Genomic DNA, 23,869 nt, shown 5'->3' on the forward strand with positions numbered 1-23,869 from the left:
CTTGTGCATATATAGAGAGTATTCTCTCTTATAGTCATTATATTAATTTTTTATATATTGCTAATGCTGTATTGCGCGAGAACCTCGCAGACACGTGGCGACTGCACTCCCCCTCCTGATTTAATAATAACCCAGACGGCATCCCGCGTAGCGACCGCCAGCCACCATCGCTCGGCGCCGCGGATAGCAGAGAGCTGTATAGTCTTTCAATAAATATTATTTAGATTTACCTCAAGTTAAAATACTTTTTTTCCACACTTAAAATAATTTGTGTTCCTGTATACAAATGTAATTTCTCCCAAGTTAAAATATTTATTCCCCCACACTTAAAAAATTACGTGTACCTGTATACAAATGTAATTTCTCCCTAGTTAAAATATTTATTCCCCCACCCATTTAAATATTACTTGTATATGCATTATTTCAGTTAATTATAAAAATAGTATTTCAATTTAAAAATAACTTATTATGTGTAATAAATTTTTTTATTACTCCAGTTAAGTGGCAGGAAGTTGTGTATGTGTGTTATTAACAGAGTTACCAATACCTGCCATTTGATTATTACCAGGCAAAAGTAACTTGTAATTTCTTTTGCGATAGTCTCGTTTATATAACGTTTCTTTTAAAAATAAAGAAAAATAATGTATGTATATTTCTCACATCAATAACATAATAACATTTAATATCTCTTACTAGTAGCGCATTGCTACAAATTAGATTAAATATTACATGTGTTTTCCAAACAAAAGTAACATCCTACGTATTACAACAGTCAACGAGTTTTAAAAACTTTTAATCAGACATGTATTCCCAATCACAGAAGGGGAGGTCGGCTAGAAATACAACGCAGGCGACAACCAGCCAGCCAACACAACCACGTAGCTCTTTACACGTATTAAAAATTACTTGTGCCTGTATAGTATTTGCTATACAAATTTAATTTCTCGCAAGTTAAATATTTATTCTCCCATTTAAGTATTACGTGTGTCTTCCAGACAAAAGTAACATAGCAGTGTACTTTGATAAGAAGTTGGCTGCGAAATCTCTTTGCAATGCCGTGCTGTGTGCTATTTTACGTAAGAGTCATGGAAATCGGCTAAGCGTGGAACACACTAAAAAAAGTACAACCCATAATAATCGCTGAATGCATGAGCTCAGTGTGTTCATTCTATTTATCAACATACAATAAGGTTGTTCAGACTGTGTATTAGTGTGTGTAATTTTGTGTTAGTAACATTGATTAGACCTCAACGTAATCAGTGCTTCTGAGAATTCTCTGAATACTTCAAGTTTGTATTTCCCATGCTGCTTTGTAGTGGCAACCATTATCCAGCATCCTCGGTCAATAGTTGGCAGCCCTGAACTTCCAGCCGGAAGTCAGTCATATTTTTCATCATGGCGGTGAATAGTACTATGGTGTAGCCTCACGGTTAAATTGTTGTATTATAATGGCATCTATAATCATTATCGTATACAGTCCACTCAGTTATCGCGCTATAACATTTTTGGTCCATCTAGGCCGGATAGTTCTGGTGATAGAATTGCCAGTTTTCGAGATTGGTTTGTGATTCGTGGCACATGCCTGAACATTTGGTTTGTAATTCGTGGCACATGCGTGAACATTGCTTCTCGTGTCCGGGACCGCCTTTGTTCAGTGCATTGAAGTAATTACAAGCCCGTGTACGCTAGACAGTTCTTATGTTTCGGATGCTTTATAACACATTTTAAGTTTTTGTATGGGCTGAAGGTTTTTATGGTAACTTCTCGAGCCATGTCATTGGGTGTGGTGAATATGCTACCTTGAGAGTGTGGTAGTTTTAAATGTTGAAGAGAAGCTTTGTTTTTATATTATTACTGTAGATAGGTGTTTTTTTTCTCTTAAGACTGGGTAGAATGTGTGTGTATAGTGTTGGTTTGTTGGCTTTCTATAGTTGGGTGACAGAGCTCTATTGTGTTTTAATTATGTTTAGCCTAGTGAAGTCACTTATCTGGTTTAATTTTTTTTAGGGAATAGGCACTTTCGTCCTTACATGTCTGCATTATTTATTTCCTCAATGTGTTATTGAGTTAGTATTTTTATTACCTTTCTTGCGAATATGTTTGGCTTTTTTTTTTTTGAGTTATTATTTTCTAGTTTCACCTGATCTCAATGGTTTTGTTTGTTTGTTTTTTAGGGTGGCATTCTTTTCCATTAACACTATTTTAAAACGTATTATGGTTGTTTTCTCACGATGGTGATGGTCTTGTTTAGGTTATCGCTTTGTGGTTATTGAGTTTTTATCTTTTGTTTCCACGTTTGTTTTGTAACGTGTGTTATTTTTTTCTATTTACATGGAAGCCTATTTTGTGAAGAATTTTCTTTATTTCTCTTAATTTTGTTTAGAATTTTACTCTCTGCACCTTGCTGTCTCAGTTAGCAAGTCTTTTCTGGAGAGGATTCGTGTTCTATTGTTGCGGGTTATTTTTGATCAATTTATTGTTTATGTTTTTGCTGGCGTTTTAATTTGTGTGATTGGCGAGAAAGAAGTATTTTTGTTATCTACATTCCTTTCAATTTTGTTCATGACGGGTATCTTGTCACATACACTGCTATAGCATTTTGTTAATATTAATGATTTTTTCAATCACATTGTTATGTTTTGCACGATAACTTTAAATTAATTTGATAATGTCTACTCATAACTGTAACTTTTTAATTAACGTGTAATTTTTGGTATTAAAGCGTAGTGTTTTATTTTGTAACAACCATATTGTATGTTGATATATAGAATGAACACACTGAGCTCATGCATTTGGCGATTATTAACTTCATGTATCACTGGGTTATACTTTTTTTAGTGTGTTCCACGCTTAGGCGAGTTCCGTGACACTTATGTAAAATAGCACATGGCACGGTGTTGTAAACAGATTTCTCGGCCAACTTCTTATCAAAGTACACTGCTATGTTACTTTTGTCTGGAAGACACACGCAATATTTAAATGGGAGAATAAATATTTAACCTGCGAGAAATTACATTTGAAGGGCCACGGGGAAAAGTGATCATAGTCCAATCAAACAAAATTTTCAGTATTCAAATTTTTAAGTTTCAAGTTGAATAAACACCATTTAGAATTGATAAAAAAACAAGTTTTGAGCATTGTAGTCTACAATATGTCATTTATTTCATACTCAATTACAAAACATTGTTTAAAAGTTATAAGAACTTTGTAAAAAAATATTCAACACAAAAACATACGAGGAGCTTGATCGTTTTTGCCTGTTGTTCTGCATCAATGGGTGGATCGTCAATGTACTCGATGTCATTCTCATCATCTTGATCCAATTCAGGGTCAGGAACCAGTGACTCGTAGAAAGATTTTGATGCAGCATTTGTCAAGAACTGTTTTAAATGAAGAAGATCTTACAATTTTTCTGGTTTGATTGGTAGTTTTCCATTGTAAAGGTTCCCCAGTACCTTTGTCTCACTTTGCCTTCAGACTTTCTTGATTTTTCGTTTTCTGTGCCTTGATTCTTAACAAAAGCCGCCTTTAGATAGCTTCCGGAGTAGTTTTCCTTGTGAAGTACAAATCTTGTCTGACTTTGTTCAATTTTCAAAATTCGTATTGGTCTTGTAGGCATAGGGCATTTTTTAACATAAAGCCCAGATAAAAAGTCCTTCCAAGTTTAAAACTTTACTTCTATAGAATAATTTACTACAGTGAAAGGCGATGGTTTGATTTGACTATTTCTGATGACGTCCCTCCAGTCATCAGGTGTTTCAGTGTACGATTTGGGATTTATAAGGCTCATGTCCTTGTCCCCCTCCATATAAGAGTGGCCTCTTATAGGAAAAATCACTTTAACAGTTTCAAATCGTTTAAGTGTATGAACTGTGTAGTGCAGAAAACGTATAACTGTGAAGGTTTTGTTCTGCCCCACACATGAATCGCAGAACATAACGATGTTCTTTACTTTTGAACTCAAAATGTTTTCAAAGAAGTGTTTTAGCATTGAGCATACGTCAACCGCCCCTTTTCGAGCGACACTTTCATTAAATGTGTGAAATAATGAGGTTGAGTCTGACAGAACATGAATATTGAAAGAAATAAAATTCAGTTGCCGACGGTAGTACACATCAGATGTTGTTATATTGGGGGTTGGCAGATTTCTTTGAAAATCAACAGTAAATGCCTCAAGTTCTTCACTTTTTCTGGATTCTTTATGAATCTTTTTCTTTATTGAATAAAACTTTTCACTTCTTGCCAAGTGTACTTTCTTCTCCTTTTCTTTAATCAGCAACTCCTTTTCTAAAGATGCTCTAGTTTCCTCGTCAATAGGATTAAGCATTTTTCCTTCTAGTACGGATATTTCTGATTTTAATAAGTCAGAGGTGCTGCACGTATCTTTTCTAGGGTATCCGAAACTGATATTGAAATTGGAATCAAAAATTTCACAGAAAGTTGTTAAACACATAGTATGCTCTTTATTAGACTCATTGAACATTCTGTGTAGTTTGGCTTTAGTTAGCTCTGCAGGTAAATAAACCTTTGAAGTGTCTTTTAATGAATAGTGAGATTTTCTTCCTTTCAGAGATTTAATGAAATTTAACACTTTAGATCTAGTTTCCTCACTTAATTGATTTGGTCTGTTTTAGTGTTTACCTCGACCATCTGTCTTAGAATTACCAAATTCAGTCAAATGTTTCTTAATAGTTTGTACACGGCGGTTTGTGATACCGTGTAAGGCTATGAAGGCTTTGTGACAAACAGTAATGTCTTGCAATGTATCATTACCATTGATCCGAGCACGTACACGATAACAATAAGAAGAAACATAATCACTTGCCTCTGCATCATCCTTTCTATTGCGACGCCACTGAACGGGAATAACACTGATCAATCTACTTAAATACTGATTCTGCTTATTGTAATCACCCAGTGCATTAAAGTTAGATATAATTTGGTGCCGTTCCTCAGGCGAAATAACCTCAAAACATTTGTGGCAAAAGCACTTGCAATCTTCTCCTATTTCATTAATTGAAGCTCGCAGTTTCTTCATTACGTCCTTCATTCTACCAGTGCTCTTCCTTTTCTTCACATCACTACGGACACTAGTCCCTTCTTCACTGTCTGTGCCACTAAAATCACTCGACATAATTAACTGTAGTAGGCCTACATTAACACCATACACAATATCAAAAGGTTAGGTTGAAGAAATGAGGTTATGTATGTGAATGTTGTTATTAAAGCATTGACAAAACAGTAAACAAAACACAGCTGCAGGAATGGTGCTGGAGTGGACTGGACTGGAGTGGGGAGGCAGAATAGACCTTGATCCTCCTTGCCCGTCGGCGCAAGGACTATGATCATTCTTGCCCGTTAGCCCCTATCTTATTATTGCTATAACTAAGGGACTATGATCTTTCTGGCCCCGGATGATTTCACAGATGTTTTCTGTCACTTCTAAGCTACCGGTTTCCACTGGTAAATAACTCATTTTGGCAAAAAAAATGGACATTGATCGTTCTTCCCCGGGGCCCTTCATTTGTATAGTAAATACTATACAGGCACAAGTAATTTTTAATACGTGTAAAGAGCTACGTGGTTGTGTTGGCTGGCTGGTTGTCGCCTGCGTTGTATTTCTAGCCTACCTCCCCTTCTGTGATTGGGAATACATGTCTGATTAAAAGTTTTTAAAACTAGTTGACTGCTGTAACACGTAGGATGTTACTTTTGTCTGGAAAACACACGTAATATTTAATCTAATTTGTAGCAATGCGCTACTCGTAAGAGATATTAAAACTGATGTGAGAAATATACATACATTATTTTTGACATGACAACGTCTAATAAATCGATGAATGCCGGCTGCACGCACAAAAAAGTGTCCCGTTACGCACATTGTCCTGTTTCGCTGTGTCCAGTTACGCCCATTGCTCTTTGCTAACCTGTACCTCCTAGTATTGCGATCGAGTCCGTGGCGCAATTGTTTTCATGCGCTTGCAGTGTAACATTTTCATTGCTCTTTGCTAACCTCTTCCTCCTAGCATTCTTGCAGAGTCCGAGGGCAAAGATAATATGTTGGGTAAGCCATTTTCCTGCACATCATCGGTGAGTTAGGTATCTTAAATGTATGATTCTGTGTGTTATATGATTTTTATAATTCTGTGTGTGAATGATAATGTGTTTGTCCATTATCTTCCCACATACATGACCATTATCTTTCCATATGCATGACCATTATCTTCCCTTACGTCATTCTGTGTTTGAATGATTACTGTCATAAGGTAGATGAATATTCTTGCCTTTTTTGACGTGACGTCTAATAAATCGATGAACGCCGGCTGCACGCACAAAAAAGTGTGCCGTTACGCACATTGTCCCATTACGCTGTGTCCTGTTACGCTCATTGTACGCTTGCGCTGCATCTATCTCTCTTCCATTCGATTGGAACAACCATCGATTAGACTTTTTCGAGGCACATTAAACTTGAAACACTCCCATTCGTTTCCTACTTTTCCTATCATTGTCCTATCCTTAACAGAATAACACAGATTGGAAGAAGTTAAATAGCGAACATGTATAAAAGTAATAGTTAAAATAATCTCTTTGTTAAAGTAATAAACATATTTGAATTAATGAGTGCAAATAAAAGTAAATTTTTTAATTAAATTATAGATTTCATTTCACTCCTTCTTTGTATCCATACAAAATAGTGATAATTCAATAAAAAGAATTCAATTTTATTCATAAAAGTATGCAATCATATCATCAATTTTTTGTTATGACATCACGTCAAACTATCGTCCATAAACCCACCTTACAGACAACCAATTTTTTTTATTTTTAAAAGAAACGTTACGTAAATGAGACTATCGCAAAAGAAATTACAAGTTACTTTTGCCTGGTAATAATCAAATGGCAGGTACAGGTATCTCTGTTAATAACACATACACAACTTCCTTCCACTTAACTGGAGTAAAAAAAAATTTATTACACATAATATGTTATTTTTAAATTGAAATACTATTTTTATAATTAACTGAAATAATGCATATACAAGTAATATTTAAATGGGTGGGGGGATAAATATTTTAACTAGGGAGAAATTACATTATTTTGTATACAGGTACACGTAATTTTTTAAGTGTGGGGGAATAAATATTTTAACTTGGGAGAAATTACATTTGTATACAGGAACACAAATTATTTTAAGTGTGGAAAAAAAGTATTTTAACTTGAGGTAAATCTAAATAATATTTATTGAAAGACTATACAGCTCTCTGCTATCCGTGGCGCCGAGCGCTGGTGGCTGGCGGTCCCTACGCGGGAGGCCGTCTTGGTTGTTATTAAATCAGGAGGGGGAGCGCAGTCGCCACGTGTCTGCAAGGTCCTCGCGCGGTACACATTGGCAATATATAAAAATTTAATATAATGACTATGAGCGAGAATACTCTCTATATATGCACAAGACATTCCTTTTAAAAAAAATTATTTTTGTTATGAATAAGGTCAACTTGTGCCGTTTATCATAATATTCTGGCACAAGTTTTGAATTTTAGGTTTAATTTATCATTTTTAAAGAAGGAATTCAAAATATAAAGTTGCATTTTTATTTTCATTTAATTTTGTTTCCATTACTGTACTCTCCGACGTGATCTTGTGCATCCCAGTGCACTTGCGCTTGTTCGCAGGCCCAATTAGATACTTTTGCTGACGATTGGTTATCGCAGCATCTCGTCTGCAGTTTGCATCACATTTTCTCCCTGTAACAGTTGACTTTTCGTGCTAGGGAACACTACCCCAAGCCCTGCGCTAGCATCTTTCAGTTCTCGGAGGCAAGCATAGGTAAGCTGTTTGGCAGCACGTCGAGGAGTATATTACAGTCCTTGGCGACGCCTCGGGATGGTCCACACGACGCATTTCCCAGGCGACATAGCAAGTTTTGACCCCCCTTCCCTCATCTCCCACCTGTGGCTTCTCGGGAAATTCAACCCGGAGCATTGACCTCTAGTGAACCTGCTCAGGGTAAATGGTCTCTCCAAGGACATACGCCCTTGTCCAACAGAGCCATCAGCGAAGCCTAGCGGCGGCAAAAATCCCTAACCTTGCTCTGGCCGCTGGTTGCGAGTGCGCCCAGTGCACTCTAGCAGACGTTTCTGTGACCCTCCAGCCAGAGTCTCATTTTGGCCGCCAGAGCGCACTACTCATACCTCCCATAAGAGACAGCTTGTCATAATCGACTTTGGAAGCAGGCGCAGTGCGATTGCGACCTTAGTTCACCCGCGACCCTGGTGAGCGCGCGGCGAGCGTTTTTGCAGTCTGCTTCGCCCCTTCGGGCATTTTTGGATACCTTCGGGCCATCATCACCCCCCCTTCTTGGATGGGTGCTGTATTTTTCTTTAATTAGGCGTGCCGACGCCATTTTTTAACATTCTGTGGGCAGCATCTGGACAGTACGGTCCACGCGTCGTGATTCGAGAGTGTTCATCTCAGTATCATTTCCAAGACTTGACACTGCGTCATGTAGTTTCGAACGTCAAGGCATAGATGCCTTATTTTTATGTGTTTAAATTTTGGCTGCCCGTGCTAGTTTTTTGATCTAAATTATTTCTTCACTTTTCTCGTCATGGCTACCACGGACTTCCGCGCGGGGAGTTGCCTACTCTAATCCTGGAGCCAGCTAACGTGACTTCACCCCGCTGCCCCCCCCCCCCCCCCCCCCTATTTTTTGCCTTTCCCTGGGCGTAGTCTTGCCCAGCTTTAGCCGCCTGTTAACCAGGCTAAGCAATTTGGAACTTTGGTTACAGGCGGGGTGCAAGATTTAGCTGCAAGATTTAGAATGGAACTTCTCTGCCAAAATTAGCAGTCCGTGATTGGGCTCATGCTGTCACAAGTTTTCTCCCCACACCGGTCGACATACCAGTTTATTCATAAATCCAATTCTTCTGGACTTTAATCTACAGAAACCTCCGGTGCCAGGACCACCAGTTTTCAGGACATAGGATTTGGTTAAATTCATTTCAAAAGCAAATTAAAAACAAAATGTAATTGTCTTTCTTTTGAGCCTGCGAGGTCCCGTCAAACCTGGGTCAAGTTTAAGAGATGTGGTTGTTTTACTTTTATATGTATTTTGTTGCCCCGGGGCTCCCTCCTGTTTGTAATTAATGTATTTTAATACATGTGTACTTAAAAGATGAAGATAAAAGAAAGGAAAAAGCTAAGTAAATAATTTTAGTAAAAGGGCAGTTATATAAATCAAACAAGCGTTCTTGTTATTTCATTATTACTCATCCTCGATCCACATAGCCTCCTAGAGTTTCTAGTTGGTTATAAGTAAATTCCTTTGTATGACGTCTGGGCACCTCTGTGATTATAATTGCTGTTTTTTGTTTGTGGGCTGACGCTTCCAAGGCCTTATTTTTTTACTTACTCATTTTTTGAGCATTTATCTTAAGCCCAGCGTACGTTACAAACTGTGTGTGACATAATAAGAATACTTATAATAAAATGGGTGATATATTATAAATAATATTCCTTTTTTTAGTAGTTGCCACTGTATATTTAATTACTGGAAAAAACAATATAAATATATCACAACAAGAGAACATATGTCTTTAACACACAAAAAAAACGGTGTTTGAATTCGCCGACTAGTACTAAATATACCTAAAGTATTTTTATTAACACATAAATAATGCTATAAGCATAGGTAATGCCTATAGCTTTTTTTTCTTCATTATAGTGGTATCCAAGATGGCAGACATGCTACGTAACAAATTAAGCATAATATAACTATACTGGTCTAGTACTACAAACAAATGGCTGTCTTCTAATGTGTGTTCTGAATTCGGTGCCTAGTACTATAAAAAATAAACATGGCTGCCCTCTAGTGTGTGTTTTGAATTTGGCGCCTACTACTATAGTCATACAGTAGTGGCTGCCGAAATATTTTTTTTACATTCAAACTTTAAGAAACCAATGACTATAATGGTAAAAAATATGGCTGCCTTGTATGCTATGCTACAAGATGGCGGTTTACAGCAATCGATTGTCATATATAAAATTATTTTATTTTTCTAGGTTGGCTGTTCTGGATACTTCCTAGCAACCAAAATTATTTTTTTTTTCCAATGTCGACGAAAAAAATGCCGGGCCCCTTGTAGCCGACAATATGTTTTCAATTTCCGCCATGTACTATAAAAAAAATTAACATGGCGGCCGCATAGCAGCCGATAATATGTTTTAAATTTCCCGCCTAGTACTATAAAAAAAATAACATGGCGGTTGACTAGCAGCCAATGCATCTTGTTTAAATTTCCCGCCTAGTACTAAAAAAAAAAAATAGCAGTCGCAAAGCAGCCGACAATATATTTTAAATTTCCCGCCTATTACTATAAAAAAAATAAACATGGCAGCCGATTGCAGCCAATGCTGCTTGTTTAAATTTCCCGCCTATTACTATAAAAAAATAAACATGGCAGAATATATACATTTTTAAAACTTCCACAGCACAAAACAAAATTTTTATAAGCATATATACAACATCTTAAATTATTATTTCTAACTGGCCTCGTGGCCGTGTGGTTAGCATTGCTGACTACCAATCCAAAGGTTGATGGATCGAATTCCCCCCGCCGCGATAACTCCCATTTTTGTACTTGTAAAATTAAATGTGGTAGGCGACACTAGCGCTCCCTAGCTTCTTAAATTAGAACCAAGATGCGTCGCACGAGCAGACGATGCTCCACGTGACATCAACAACCACTTGAGGATTCCCTCCACGTGGTCCCGGCCACGCCCCACCCGGCCACGTGGTGCCACGCCCATCTGTTGAATTGTTTACAGTGCCCCAGAACCCGTGTGCTCCCCCTACTAAATGTTCATGTGCATTTTCTAGATACTATGTTTTATTTTTATGATGAGAAACTGAAACTCCAACTGTTTTGGTTTATGGTCGCGTTTGGACTTGTGTATATGTGTTGTGACTTTGAGACACTCTGTATATGAAAGACTCTGCGTAAATTTGAATTTCCCATGCTACTTGCTACGGTAGCACCACTAGCACCTGCTGGCAGGTGGGCGGTTATGTTTGGACTTGTGTATATTATGTTGTGACTTTGACACACTACATATATTAAAGACTGTGTGTAAATTTGGATTCCCTGCGCTATTAGTTATGGATAGTGCCACTAGCATCTCTGCCAGCAGTGTCGGTAATCATGCCGCCGTGGAAGGTGGTTCCGTCGAGAAGATGATGAGTATAGTTCATAGTAAAAACAGGATGTTTATAGTGTATGAATTTTTATTGCTCCTTCAGAATTAGTTATACAAAAAAAACTCATAATATCTTGTGCTTTACTCTTAACTTGGGCAACCTTCAGCATGGGCTCATCTTGCTACTGTTGCACTTGTACAGTGATCTCAAGCGAGAAGCGCAGGAGGTTCCTGTGGAACATGGAGATGGAGGTGATCTCAACGGCAGCTAAGAATCTGATGGAGTCTGTGAGCCACGTCCAAGCCCCGTTCACATCTGCCAAGCACCTGGAGCACGTCCGGCCCATGTTCAAGGTTCGTTTGCCAGCATTTTCCATGGTTATAGCTTTTATAATTCGAGCAATCAATGTTTTTATTATCACTCTCTGTCTAATGTGTTTTTCATTATTACAATGGAAGGTGTGTACTCTGGCATGTTCGGGACAACGGTAATTCTGGATTACAGAACATATAGTTTAAATGGGAATGCCAAAGAAAAGTTAATATATTAATAATTAATATATTGTTTTAAAACATGTTTTAATAAGCTACTTTATAGAAAGAAAATAAAATAATCATTACCGGTCTGTAAAAAAAAACTGTGATATATGTTGTCTCTGTGTTTATGATCGCTTTTTAAAAAAGTCAATATGTAAATGTAAAATATAATGCTAGAATACAGGAAAATGTATTGCCATAAAAACCAACAGTAATGATAAACTCTGAGCTGACTAAAAACATTGACAGTGCAGAAATGTGACCTGGTTGTCAAGATCAACAACCAGAATTCACCCGATAAATAGAATGCTAGCAGTTGGGTTGGTACCTGATTTCAGAATGTGTTGGTTTATAGACCTTTCACTATAATTTTTTTCTCTGGTCTTAATAATACAATATTGATAAACTCTTAATATTACTATTGCTTAAAAAATGTGCCCTTAAGATATTTTGCATTTTAAGCATTCATGTTGCATTAGTTAGTATAATTTTTGTTTTAAAGTAATCTTTAGTGTATGTTAATATTCTATGCATGTAATTAAACTACATATTAATATGTAATTTTTTTTTTGTATTTATATGAAAGATGTATAATGAGTGAAAGCGAGATAACTAGGGTTCTGCGAATATTCGAAATTTCCGAATTCGAGTTCGAATTTTTTGATATTCGATTCGTAAATTCGAATCGAATTCATTTTACAATAATTCGACTTGCAAAATCTGGTCCGTATACACTAATATAAGACATCCCCCCCCTCCCCCCCATGTTTAAATAAATGTAAATGGACGATTACATCTTCCACTTACAAAAATTATACAGCGAAACACCTTATTTACGTTACCGTTATTTACGTTTTCCCGTTAATTGAACCATTGTTTTTCTGTCCCGTTTTAACCTCATTTGATGTAATGCAATAAATTCCAGTTGTTTACAACGCGCCTATTGCTTTACGCAGTTTATGCCGTTCGTTCTGCTTACTAACTTAATTAATCCTATTTCAAAGTAATCTGATGTGTAAATTGTGTTAAAAAGACTTTTTAAAAGTTAAAAACTTCATCTTTAACGTCTCGGGAGTCGCTTTATGCCGCTTATAAAACGTAAGCAACGCCAGTTTGGTTGTGTTGATTCCTGTATTCCCGTATAGAGCGCGCGCACGTAGTCCAAGATTTATATCGATAGCTCGCAGACTGCATGCACGCGCGCGCTCTGTCAGGAACCGAGTTAACCCACACGATCGTTATGCGTATACAGTAGAACCTCGTTAATCCGTGACGCGCTAATTCGGGAATCAGATAATCCGGGACGATTTATAAGTGCAGAAAAAAAAGAGAAGTAAAAATTGTCCGCTTAAAATTAACGTCACGCGGGTCGGCGGCCGGCAAACACTGCATGCCATCGCGTGGGCCGCCAAACTCTGCAACGCTATTTGTACCGACCCTTTGTGTCGCCCCCCTTTCAGCTGTCACATTTATCACTCTTTAAACTTGAGGGGGATGTCCTTACTCTGCTTCCCGTCTCCCGTTTTTTTGAATGTTGTTTCACGTACTGCTGAGTTACTTTCCGCCCGCCAACGCGGCAGGCGCCTGGCATTCGGCTGTACGAAGGGCGGGGAGGTGGAGGGGGGGGGGGGGGGCGTGCATACCCAAAATTTATGTGTGCAAGGTCAGCACGATCTTATCTTTCCCTTTTCGACTGTTGTAAATGACCGTGAACTAATGGCTAGGCAGTGCTGTATTTTTTTAAGCCGAGACACTAATTTGAAGACGGCCCTTACCGTGAACGGATTATCCGGGTTTATTTTTTTTTACAGGATTTCAATTATCCGGGCATCGGTGGGTCCAAATTAACAAGAATAAAGGGGAGTTTACTATTTTTTTATTCATCTGCTGCCAAGGCGCAGTAAGCCTCGGGAGATGTTACGTCACATGACCTTGGCCTTAACCCAACTACACGCCGGTGTCTGAGAAGCTTGATAAGACCTTCCGGGCTTTTAATCGCTAGTCCGTGAAATTCGGTAATCCTGATTATCTCGGACCCGACCATCACAAATTAAAGAGGTTCTTCTGTAGTTACAAATCACGTTCTTGTCATGGGTTTCTATTTATTTTTTTTATGTTGAATAAAATGGTTTTATTGCATCACTCATTAATTTAAATTATTTGGCGTGCTTTCGCAAAGTCTACTTTTTAAATAAACGTACTTTCCGTGAATAGGTTTTGTTTTTATGGATTACTTTTTTTTTTTTGTTTTTTTTTTTTTTGTTTTGCATAATAGTAGCATCCATGGTCTCACCCCTAATTTTCAAACTTGATTTTAGAATAAAATGTGCGATGCTTAAGTGATAAAAACGGGAAATAATTTTCAAACTTGATTTTAGAATAAAATGTGCGATGCTGAAGCGATAAAAACGGGAAATTTGTTATTTTTCTTTTGAACAACTTCCTTATGCTGTGATATTTTTATTAATATTTTTATCCTTGAAAGTCAAACATGCTAAATATGGTAATCTGTGATACTTTTTATGGTCTTCCCTTTATTTACACTTTCCTGCTTTTTAAACTTTTTTACTTTGACCTCATGAAAAGTGGAAATAAGTTTTACTATAAATAATGTGCGTAGCCATGTTCCACTTTATAAAATAACCAACTAAAACTGTCAAACGTTCAAACACACTAATTATTGCCAGTCTGTAAATTTACAAAATACAGTAATTAGTATGATTTTATGTTAGTGCTACAGACATAATTATAATTTTTGATTTTTTTAAAATTTTTGAGAATCTGGTTGTGCTTCTTCAATATAGTCTCACTTTAATTTTAAATACTTGATTTAAACTGTGAATTATGTGACAAGTTATTCAAAGGTGGTATGCTAAAAAAATTTAATGATCTATGTTATTTTAATAAAAATTCTCAAATTCAATTCGAACAAAATTTGAAACTCGTGAATTTTTTTGAAATTCGATTTGAATTCGATTCAAACGGAAAAATCACAATTCGCAGATGTCTAGACATAACCTCCAGGTTTAAATCTGTCTTTAAGTCTGCAATAGGTTCTTAATGCACAGCTTTTCAGGGCTGATTTTCAGAAGTTATCGCTTATTTATTTAAAGCCAATTTGTGATAAATATTTTTTTCTAAGGAAATATTGATTTTATTTTAGTTAACTTTTATGTGTTTTCAGCTATTATTAATCCATCATTTTTTAACTCTTTGGATTTTGTAGATGGCTTGGACTCCATTCCTCGCAGCGTTCTCTGTGGGTTTGCAAGATTGTGATGACCCTGAAATAGCTTCATTGTGTTTGGATGGAATTCGTTGCGCCATTCGGATTGCTTGCATCTTTCACATGACAGTGAGTCACTATTTCCATGAACATTATGATTTTATTTTAAGTATACAGTAAGTCTCCCTTGTTATGTTTATTACGACCACCTCTCAATTGTGGAAAAATCTCTACACAGGAAAGTTATGAATTTTTATTTTTTATTTAACTACAACCATAGTATGTAAATATTTACTTGTAAGACATTTTGTCTTTGCACACCCCTGGTAAGTGAGAAATGTCTCAACCGAGTTTTACTACAAGTTCATTGTACATGTTGCAGCTGGAACGAGATGCTTATGTTCAGGCGCTAGCAAGGTTCACTCTTCTTACTGCAAACTCTCCAATTACAGAGATGAAGGCAAAGAACATAGACACTATCAAGACACTCATCACAGTAGCTCACACTGATGGTACGTCACTGAACTCTTAGTGTGTGTCTACTGTGTATGGTTTTATTTAACATTAATTCCCTTGTGGGCTTTATGTAATTAAATACTATCTCTTTGTGAATTGCTTTGTAAAAATATGTAAACATGTGTTAATGATATTTAATTATATATTTCCATATATTTAATGAATTTTTTTACCAACAACGGTTTTGATTTTTTTTTTACATTACTGTAAGTTTATTTTATGCTCTCTTGTAAGCCATTTAAGAATATTAGAGTAAAAAGCTCTTAAAAAAATCTTACTTCAAAAAAATACTTGCATAATGAGTTTAAAAAATTTAGCACATGGCATATCAATTAGATATACAAATATTAATTGTACCCTTATAATAGATCTTCCATGTTAACAAATAGTATGCTGTGAGTATTTGAAAAAAATATTTGATGCTTGATTCAATATTTCAAAGCGAATAACTTTTTTAATTATTTATTATCAATAGATACACCATGTGGGTCTCGGTCCCAAAATTTTTAATTGAAAACTTTAACATCTATGAAGCTAAAATGAATAATTGATAAATTTAGATTGTTTTTCTCTGACATTATTTTTGTAGGTAAAAATTTTTAATAATAGATAATACTCTTATTTTTATTCCTCCAACCACTTGGATTTTCAAAACAATTTTCAAACTTAAAATTTGATTGGTTTAAGGAAATGCATGGCCAGTTATTGTTCCTTTTTTTCTTTTACACCTCTCTGCTATGGTTCCATATATATTTCTCTTTTATTTTATTGTATTACAGATAAATGTTTTATGGACCCCAATGAAGTGAGAAAAAAATGTTTTCTATGTTAAAATTAATTTTAAAAATATTTTTTATGACAGTGATTTAATGTATGTTGCTGTCGCACAGGCAACTATCTGGGCTCGTCGTGGCTCGACATTGTGAAGTGCATCTCGCAGCTGGAACTGGCACAGCTTGTGGGGACGGGAGTGCGACCGCAGTTTATCTCTGGGCCTCGTGCATACCATGAACACGACCATCTCAAACTGAATCTCAGCTCCCTGGACCGTAAGTATCACAGTATCAACACCTAGGCCTGCAGCTCAACAGAAGTTTCATGTGATTGGCCTGCATTTTTCTAGTGCAGGTCCAATACTAATTTTGAGTCCAGTTTAGGTCTTTATTTAATGTATTGATGCTGATATCACTGTTTTCTTTTTTTTTCTTTATTTTTCCCACAGGACAATATTCATGTTTGGTTTTCATAACTAATTTACAAGTAGGACTGAAAAAATTTCTATTTTTTTTCAAAGTTAGCATATGTTCTATGATTTTAAAAATTAGCATATATTAATGTGCACAAAGATTTTTTATACATTTCATTTAAACACTTAATTATCATGCATACAAATAAAAGTAATGCTTTTTTAGTTTTTAGAAAAATAAATCATCAGGTCTTTCTAGGGTAAAACCTGAAAATAATTTAAATGCATACAGTAGAATCCCGCCGATGCGACCCCCCTCTGATGCGTAAATTCCGTTTATACAACCGTTTTTTGAGAAACCGTGAAAAATTTGAGCAGAGAAAGTCGAAAATTTGAGTAAAATTGGTTGAAAAACAAGTCTGTTACACTTTGTTGGGCGCTATGTGTTCACTTTTATCTTGGCAAGCGCTGTACTGTAAGCAGGCAGGCATACAAAAGATGGCTAAAAATAGATACCACCCCTCTAGACTGTCCACGATAGCCAATACCGGTAAAAGGCGCGCATCACCTGATATCATCTACGTGCGCGTCTATTGCCGTCCCGGTCCCGTGCCTTTGTCTTGCGACTGGTTACTGTGATCTTGCTCACTTGTGGATACGCTACTCTCGCTTGTTGATTCGGATTTCTCTTGGTTTTTATTAGTGATTGTTGACGACTTATTAAGCTTTGTTTCTTGGATGCCGATTTAGTTACACTACTGGTTTGGTTTTGTGAATAATTGTTGACGACACACGCATTTGTTTTTGGATTTTGATTTGGTAACATTTTTGACTTCATTCTATGAACGATCATTCACAACACACGCAGTTTTACACAGATTTTGATTTGCTTACAATTTTGGCCTGATTTTGCAAAGCATTGTTGAAGATTCTGCACTTCTAAGGTATTCCTAACTTAATGTATTGTATTTAAGGAGACGACGTATTAGGTGCTTCAAGTGTGCGTGAGAGATAAGATAAAGAAGGTTGTGCCCCTTGAGTAGTTAAAGAAACTTTATCCATGGTTACGAAAATTCTGGAAGCTGTATCAAGTCGGTGAAACAGTAACTAGTGTATACTCAGAGGACGCAAGGGGGCAACAAAAAAATTTAGTTTTTTCTCACAATGGAAACTAGGAAGGAGGATCGTATTTGAAGTGAAAAACAAATATGTTTGCTTAAAATTTACCCTTTTTATTGTTGATTAAAATTTGCATTATCTTATTTTAATGTTCTTCCAATTACAAAATTACAATTATTGGAATTAATAATTAATTATTTTAAGGGGGACCCAGGCCATTTGAAGTCATTAAAAACAATTTTACAGTAAAACTCGCTTAAGACGTTCCCGCGTAACACGTTTTCCAGTTTATTAAGTTCAAAAAATTATTCCCTTGATCACTTCCATATATCCCTAAGTTAATATTTCCCTTTCATAACGTTTGTCTTTATATATGCTTCCCGCATATAACGTTCAGCTATTGTGGGAAAAAATAAAAAAAATCGTTTATCTTTAAGCTTTGCAACCATTTTTAAGGTTAATTAAAAAAATTTACATATTTCCAAACGTTTAATACCGTATTGGTCCGAATATAAAGCGGCCATTTTTACACAAACGAGAGGTGCGAAAATTGGAAGACGCCTTATTTTTGCACACAAGACGTCAGCACCGCTAACATTTGTTCCAAGCTGAAAGCTGCAGTAGAAACATTGTTAAACAAAATGTTCACGATTTTTTATATTAACTAAAACATCGTTACCTCACACGGGGAAAATGATAAATCCACCCAATATTGCAGTAATTCACAATTGTTTAAAGTTGAAAATTAAAATATTTTTTCTTGAATAAAAATGTGAATGTTGAAGCATCTCAAAATGGCAACCTTTTATTACACAATTCATATTTGTACTTTGTGTACAATCGCGTGTTAATATTTACGGTAATTTAATTTAAGATTTTTAACGGAAATATTTGTACTAAAATATCACAGCTATTTTCAGAACGATTGTTTACGTTTACAAACAGAAAATGTTAAGAACATTTCAGATGTAATGTTTGGAAATTCACGGCTGCCAACTGTCTTTCTACAATATTTCTTTGTTGTAAAACAAACATTACCGAACACGCACGAAGACGCCATATTTACAGGAATTTGGTACGTTGCTTCAAAAGCTATTTTAATAATTTCACAGTAACCCACGCTTTATTTATGTAAAGACCTTTCAAACATCATAATTCTCATAGATTATTCTTTAAAATTCATAGGACAGAGACTCTCTGTCAGAGAGTAATATGGACAAACATTCGCGGTCATATCACCGAAGTTATTCATGGCCGTATGCTTCACCATGGCAGCTAGCCACTTGTTTTGTTCCGGCAAGATGCATTCTTAGTTTGCTTTGTTACGTTTAACACACTACTAAATAGTAATACGTAGCTTAAGTGAAATGGAAAGTTAAATGCTGTATACATAAATGCAAAATGGATTTATCAACACAAAACGTATGTCTAATGAATATTCACATTAATTTCTACCAAAATTATTTTTTTCATTTGTTTGGCCTCCTGAAACTGAAGGTCGCCTTATATTCGGGCCAATACGGTAGTTAATTTGAACAGAGCAAGACCGTCGAAAAACCTGCTGCGCCGCACGCCACACGCTGTTACTTGTGTGTATTTCGACGAATCATATGCCTGCGTTTGTTTGGACTGAGAGGCTGTTCCACTTGCAGAACATTTTCCTCATTCGTGGCTTAACTGACAAATGAGAAACGCCAACGGTCTTCGAAACCTGTGCCGCACGCCGCACGACCAATCACCTGCTTGCATTCTCAGGGACTAGAGGCTGTTCCATCAGTACACCAATTTTCCATTTAAAGTCACGTGACGAAAACAAAGTAATCAATATACCGCCAGCTATTACTTTCTTTGAATTATTTGCGTATATTTTTTAAAACAATAAATTAGGGATGGGACGAATCCACATTTTGGTCGAATCCGAATCCTTGTTCGAATCCTCAGTGTTTGTCATCGAATCTCGAATCCCAGTCCCACACTAAATTTCACATGTTATTAAAAAAAAAAATTACATGTGTATTTATAAAATTATAAAATAAGTGCATAGTGTATGTACACCTGATATAAAATAGACAAATAACCTCAAAAACCACACACGTAAGTTTTCATCCGTCTAATTCTCTGTTACATTAATCCTTCCTATGTTTTCAATAAAATACGTTTGTATAACAGACACCATTAAAAAAAATTAAGTTTTTTTCTGCAATGTTATATTATTGAAGGTTGGAAATGATCGAGTAGTTATGCTAATTGACAAAATGCAGCGTAGTTTATCTTATGTTTGTGCTATTTCCGTTACCTTTATAATATTATTTAGGTATACAATTTTCTAGAGCTGGATGAACCTCAGTTCTCTAGTTTCGAACTGAATCGAACCATAGCAAAAAAATTTCAAACCGAGACGAACCAAACCTCATACAGAAATAATTGTTTGGAATTAAAATGAACCGACCACCAGCATTTTGGTCTTTAACTGAATGGTGAGAAAGAAAAATTCTCCAGCCATATGTAAAATTAAAACATATGGCTTAGCTTTATTAAATTGCAAAACATTTTATAAGTTAAGTTTATGCAATAAATAATGAAGGAAAGAAAACAGTTTAGAGAAAATCATTTTCCATTTAATTTCTTTATATATACTTTTAATTCATGAAGAAGTTCCATCTAAATTTCAAAAAGACTAGGTATCTTCCTTTTTCAGTGTACACTAACCTTCATTAAAAAAATATATTATTATAAAGATGACGAACATTCAGCATAAGGACACATAACATTTTTATTAAGTAACACTTTTTAATAGGACATTAAAAAAAAGTCGAATGTGAATTAAGTTACCTATCTACATTACAAAACCCGCTGACTGCAGTTGCTGTTTTCTTGGAAGAATGCTGCTCGTCAGAAGAAACTTTAGACATTTTTTGGGGTGGTTCTGGGTCATCTGGGTCATCATTATCTTTTCTCCATTTAGAAAACTTCAACGACGTAAGCCTGCTCATCGCAAATCACCTCAAGAACAATAATTTTGTTAACGTAATGTAAGAAGTGTGGTTATATAAATTTGCGTCGGAAAAAACAAAACACGAGAAATAATGATGACTGCCGCAACTACGCTAGTCAACTTAATACCGTACTGTAAAATTTACTGGACCAGTACTTTTAATACACAAGATTAAATTAATATTTTCAGTACCTGACTGTTATAACCAAAAAGGCCAAAGAAAATAAATACATCCCAGTAATTGAAAATACGTAATTTACGTAATCATTTCCTACCGCATTTGTCTTGTGTTAACTTGATCACGTTAGTTTTGCCGAAATACGAGAGTTCTCGTACATGCGCTTTAGTTTAACGTATGGGTTACGCAATCTTTGGTGATTTTACAACACTTCTCGTACACGCACTATAGTTAAAGGTATAATATACAATACCTTTGGTATTTGTACGATAGTTTATATTACGTAGTACGAGAAATGCATACAAAAATCTCTAAAGTAAATAAAAAACAAAGCGCGCCTATATGAAAAAAATTCTATGCGAGTTATGCTACAATTAATAATTTTTTTTTTCAGCACTTGAAACTGTTGAGGCGACGATTATGCGATAAAAGTAGGATTATTACATGTAATGGAATTTTGTTGTGCTGTTTTGTGAATGGTCTCAAATGGGGGTTAGAAAATTAGAAAAACGTAATTTTTTTTAAACGAACGTTCGGTTTTTCGAATATATTTTATGAGGTTTCGAACCGAACCGAACGTAAGGGTTCGGTTTACGTTCGGTTCTAAATTTTCGAACTTTGCCCAGCACTACAATTTTCAATTACTACCTAAAACTCTTAATAACCCACCTCGAATCCTACCTCGAATCCCACCTCGGATCCTACGAATCCTCGAATCCATAGGATTCGGTATATTCGACGAATCCAAGATTCGAAAATCCCATCCCTACAATAAATGTTAGTTATTGCTTTTTTTGTAGTGTTTTGATAATACTAATTTTAATGTGCTTATTAAATTAAATACAGTTTTAATAATTCAATTTACTTATAAAAAATATGTCATTATTTATTCTATTATTCCAGCATGCCAATGATAGTAAGTGTATTTTTGTGTGAATACAGCACATGTCATTTGAGTAAAATTGATTTTTACGTTGGAAATTACTTTTCCCTTTTAAGAAGTTTTCCCTGTTAAGAAGTTTTGAACATCCAGTCCCTTGAAAACTTTTTAACAGGGTTTTACTGTATTATACATTTTATAAATGAGACTATGAAAATAACAATAATAAATTTAACATTAATTGTTCTGATTGGTGCTGGAGTACATATTCAACATGTTCCATAGTAGACTGTTCACTGGTGGAGCTAATTAGGAAGTTCTGGGCTTCAATCTCCGAAGGACAGGCGTAAATTTGGTAGACTAAGTCTTGAAAGGAAACTTCACCTGAGTCTTGAAACACTTCCTGAACCAAGTCTTGAACCCCACTGGAACCAAAAGGGAATCCAGTGGTCAAGAATAGTAAACTAATTAAGTTAGGGCAAAAGGATAACGGGGAGGCAACAATAGTCAAACAGGACTAAGACTTTTCCACTTACCGATCTGGGGTTGGAGTGAAGTGAAGTCAATCCCAGAGGGGAGGCAGCGCGGGTGGTCGCGGTGAACCGTCGCGAGACATTATACGAAATTGCTACTTGGCTAAACTAATAGCAAATAGCCAACCAGAAGAATAAAAAAATAAACGTTAGGTAACACTCCCGAACTTGAGAGATCACATCTCTTAACCGAATATGTAAAAGGCGCGGGCGATGAAGCTCCGACGCGAGATGCTATCGTGGTGACCGCCGATGGAAGAATCTCTCTCTCTTCCAGGCAGAGTACTTGCTCCGCCCTCCAAAAAAAATATATGAAGAGGGCTAATGGCCTAACTTAAAGGGGCCTCATAGGTGCTTAGCAGAGCGCTCTGTTGGGGACAACAGGAAAACTGACTCTGTGTTGGTACGCGAGAGTCCCTTGGGGGGGGGGGGGGGGGAACTAGCGTAAGCTTGTACCCTATGGAGCCCACTCGTGCAAGCTCTGTTGGGGAGGAAAGGAACTTAGATTAAGTAGGGTCGCGGCCGCCAGAGCGCTCGCTCCGACGCCTAAAAGAAGGTAATTTAGTTCGCCATGCCGCCCGGAGATGGCGCAAGCTGTCCGTTTGCCGGCCTGGGGTCTGTTATAGAGACCGGGAGGGAGTTTATCCAGATGGAAGGATCTGGAATGGATAGAGCGGAAAATGGAAGTGGGGGTAATGCTGCGTAGTGGGAACGGCCGCCTACAGGATTCCCGAGGCGTGTCAGGACCGACCGTAACCTGTGCCGGCGAACCTGACCAAAGTTGCTTCGGCCAAGAGTGGCAGGACGTGCGCGGGACACTGAAGGGGCGCTAAATTTCACTCGCGTACGTGCAGAGGAGCGAGGAGACATGAGGCGCCTGCTTAATTAGGACCTGAATGATGTGGGATCCCGTGGATGAAACGGCCGGAGACAAAATTAAGTAGGAGAGTAAAATACTGGGATAAAATTTTGATAGGCTGTAACAGGCTACAGAAAAAATACTTTAAATATTTATTTAAATTATCCTAAGTCTAAATATGAGCCAGGAAAATATGAAAATTATGGCTCAAGGTGAAGAGGGCGAGACCTGCCATATAATATATTTGTGGTAGGGGGAGACAGAAATAGAAGAGAGCGAGCCCTGCAGCAAGCGGAAGTGGTCAAGGTCAACATTTACCGTCACACTCTCGCTAGCTAAACGATGCTACTGGTCGCCAGACTCACACACACACACACACACACACACACACATATATACAAACACACACACATACAAACACACACATGCGCGCGTACTTACGGTGCATGCTCACTGCTCAGTCATAAAGTAGTGTTCAAGACCGACCAAGATTGCCCGAGCCTGAAAAGTTTGGACAATTATACACCCGAGCCCGCCAAAACTAAAATTTCGCTGCCCGACTATGCCTAATTGACACTCAGGCCTAGTGCCTAAACAACTAACTGCCTGCCCAAGTCGGCAAACACATTTACTTTGCTACGTTC

At 36.7% G+C, this 23,869-nt stretch overlaps 1 protein-coding gene across 2 annotated transcripts in view; it reads left to right on the forward strand.

The window, feature by feature from the left end:
• Positions 1 to 23,869, forward strand: part of LOC134540202 (brefeldin A-inhibited guanine nucleotide-exchange protein 1) — a 289,907-nt gene that overhangs the window by 104,978 nt on the left and 161,060 nt on the right. For both annotated transcript variants that reach the window (XM_063382784.1, XM_063382793.1), the window contains exons 15-18: positions 11,399 to 11,550; positions 14,960 to 15,088; positions 15,342 to 15,471; positions 16,366 to 16,524. In XM_063382784.1, coding sequence (XP_063238854.1) covers positions 11,399 to 11,550; positions 14,960 to 15,088; positions 15,342 to 15,471; positions 16,366 to 16,524 — 570 coding nt within the window. The remainder of the gene's footprint in view (positions 1 to 11,398; positions 11,551 to 14,959; positions 15,089 to 15,341; positions 15,472 to 16,365; positions 16,525 to 23,869) is intronic.

Source organism: Bacillus rossius, chromosome 1, assembly GCF_032445375.1.
Source record: "Bacillus rossius redtenbacheri isolate Brsri chromosome 1, Brsri_v3, whole genome shotgun sequence".
Taxonomy (NCBI): Eukaryota; Metazoa; Arthropoda; class Insecta; order Phasmatodea; family Bacillidae; genus Bacillus; species Bacillus rossius.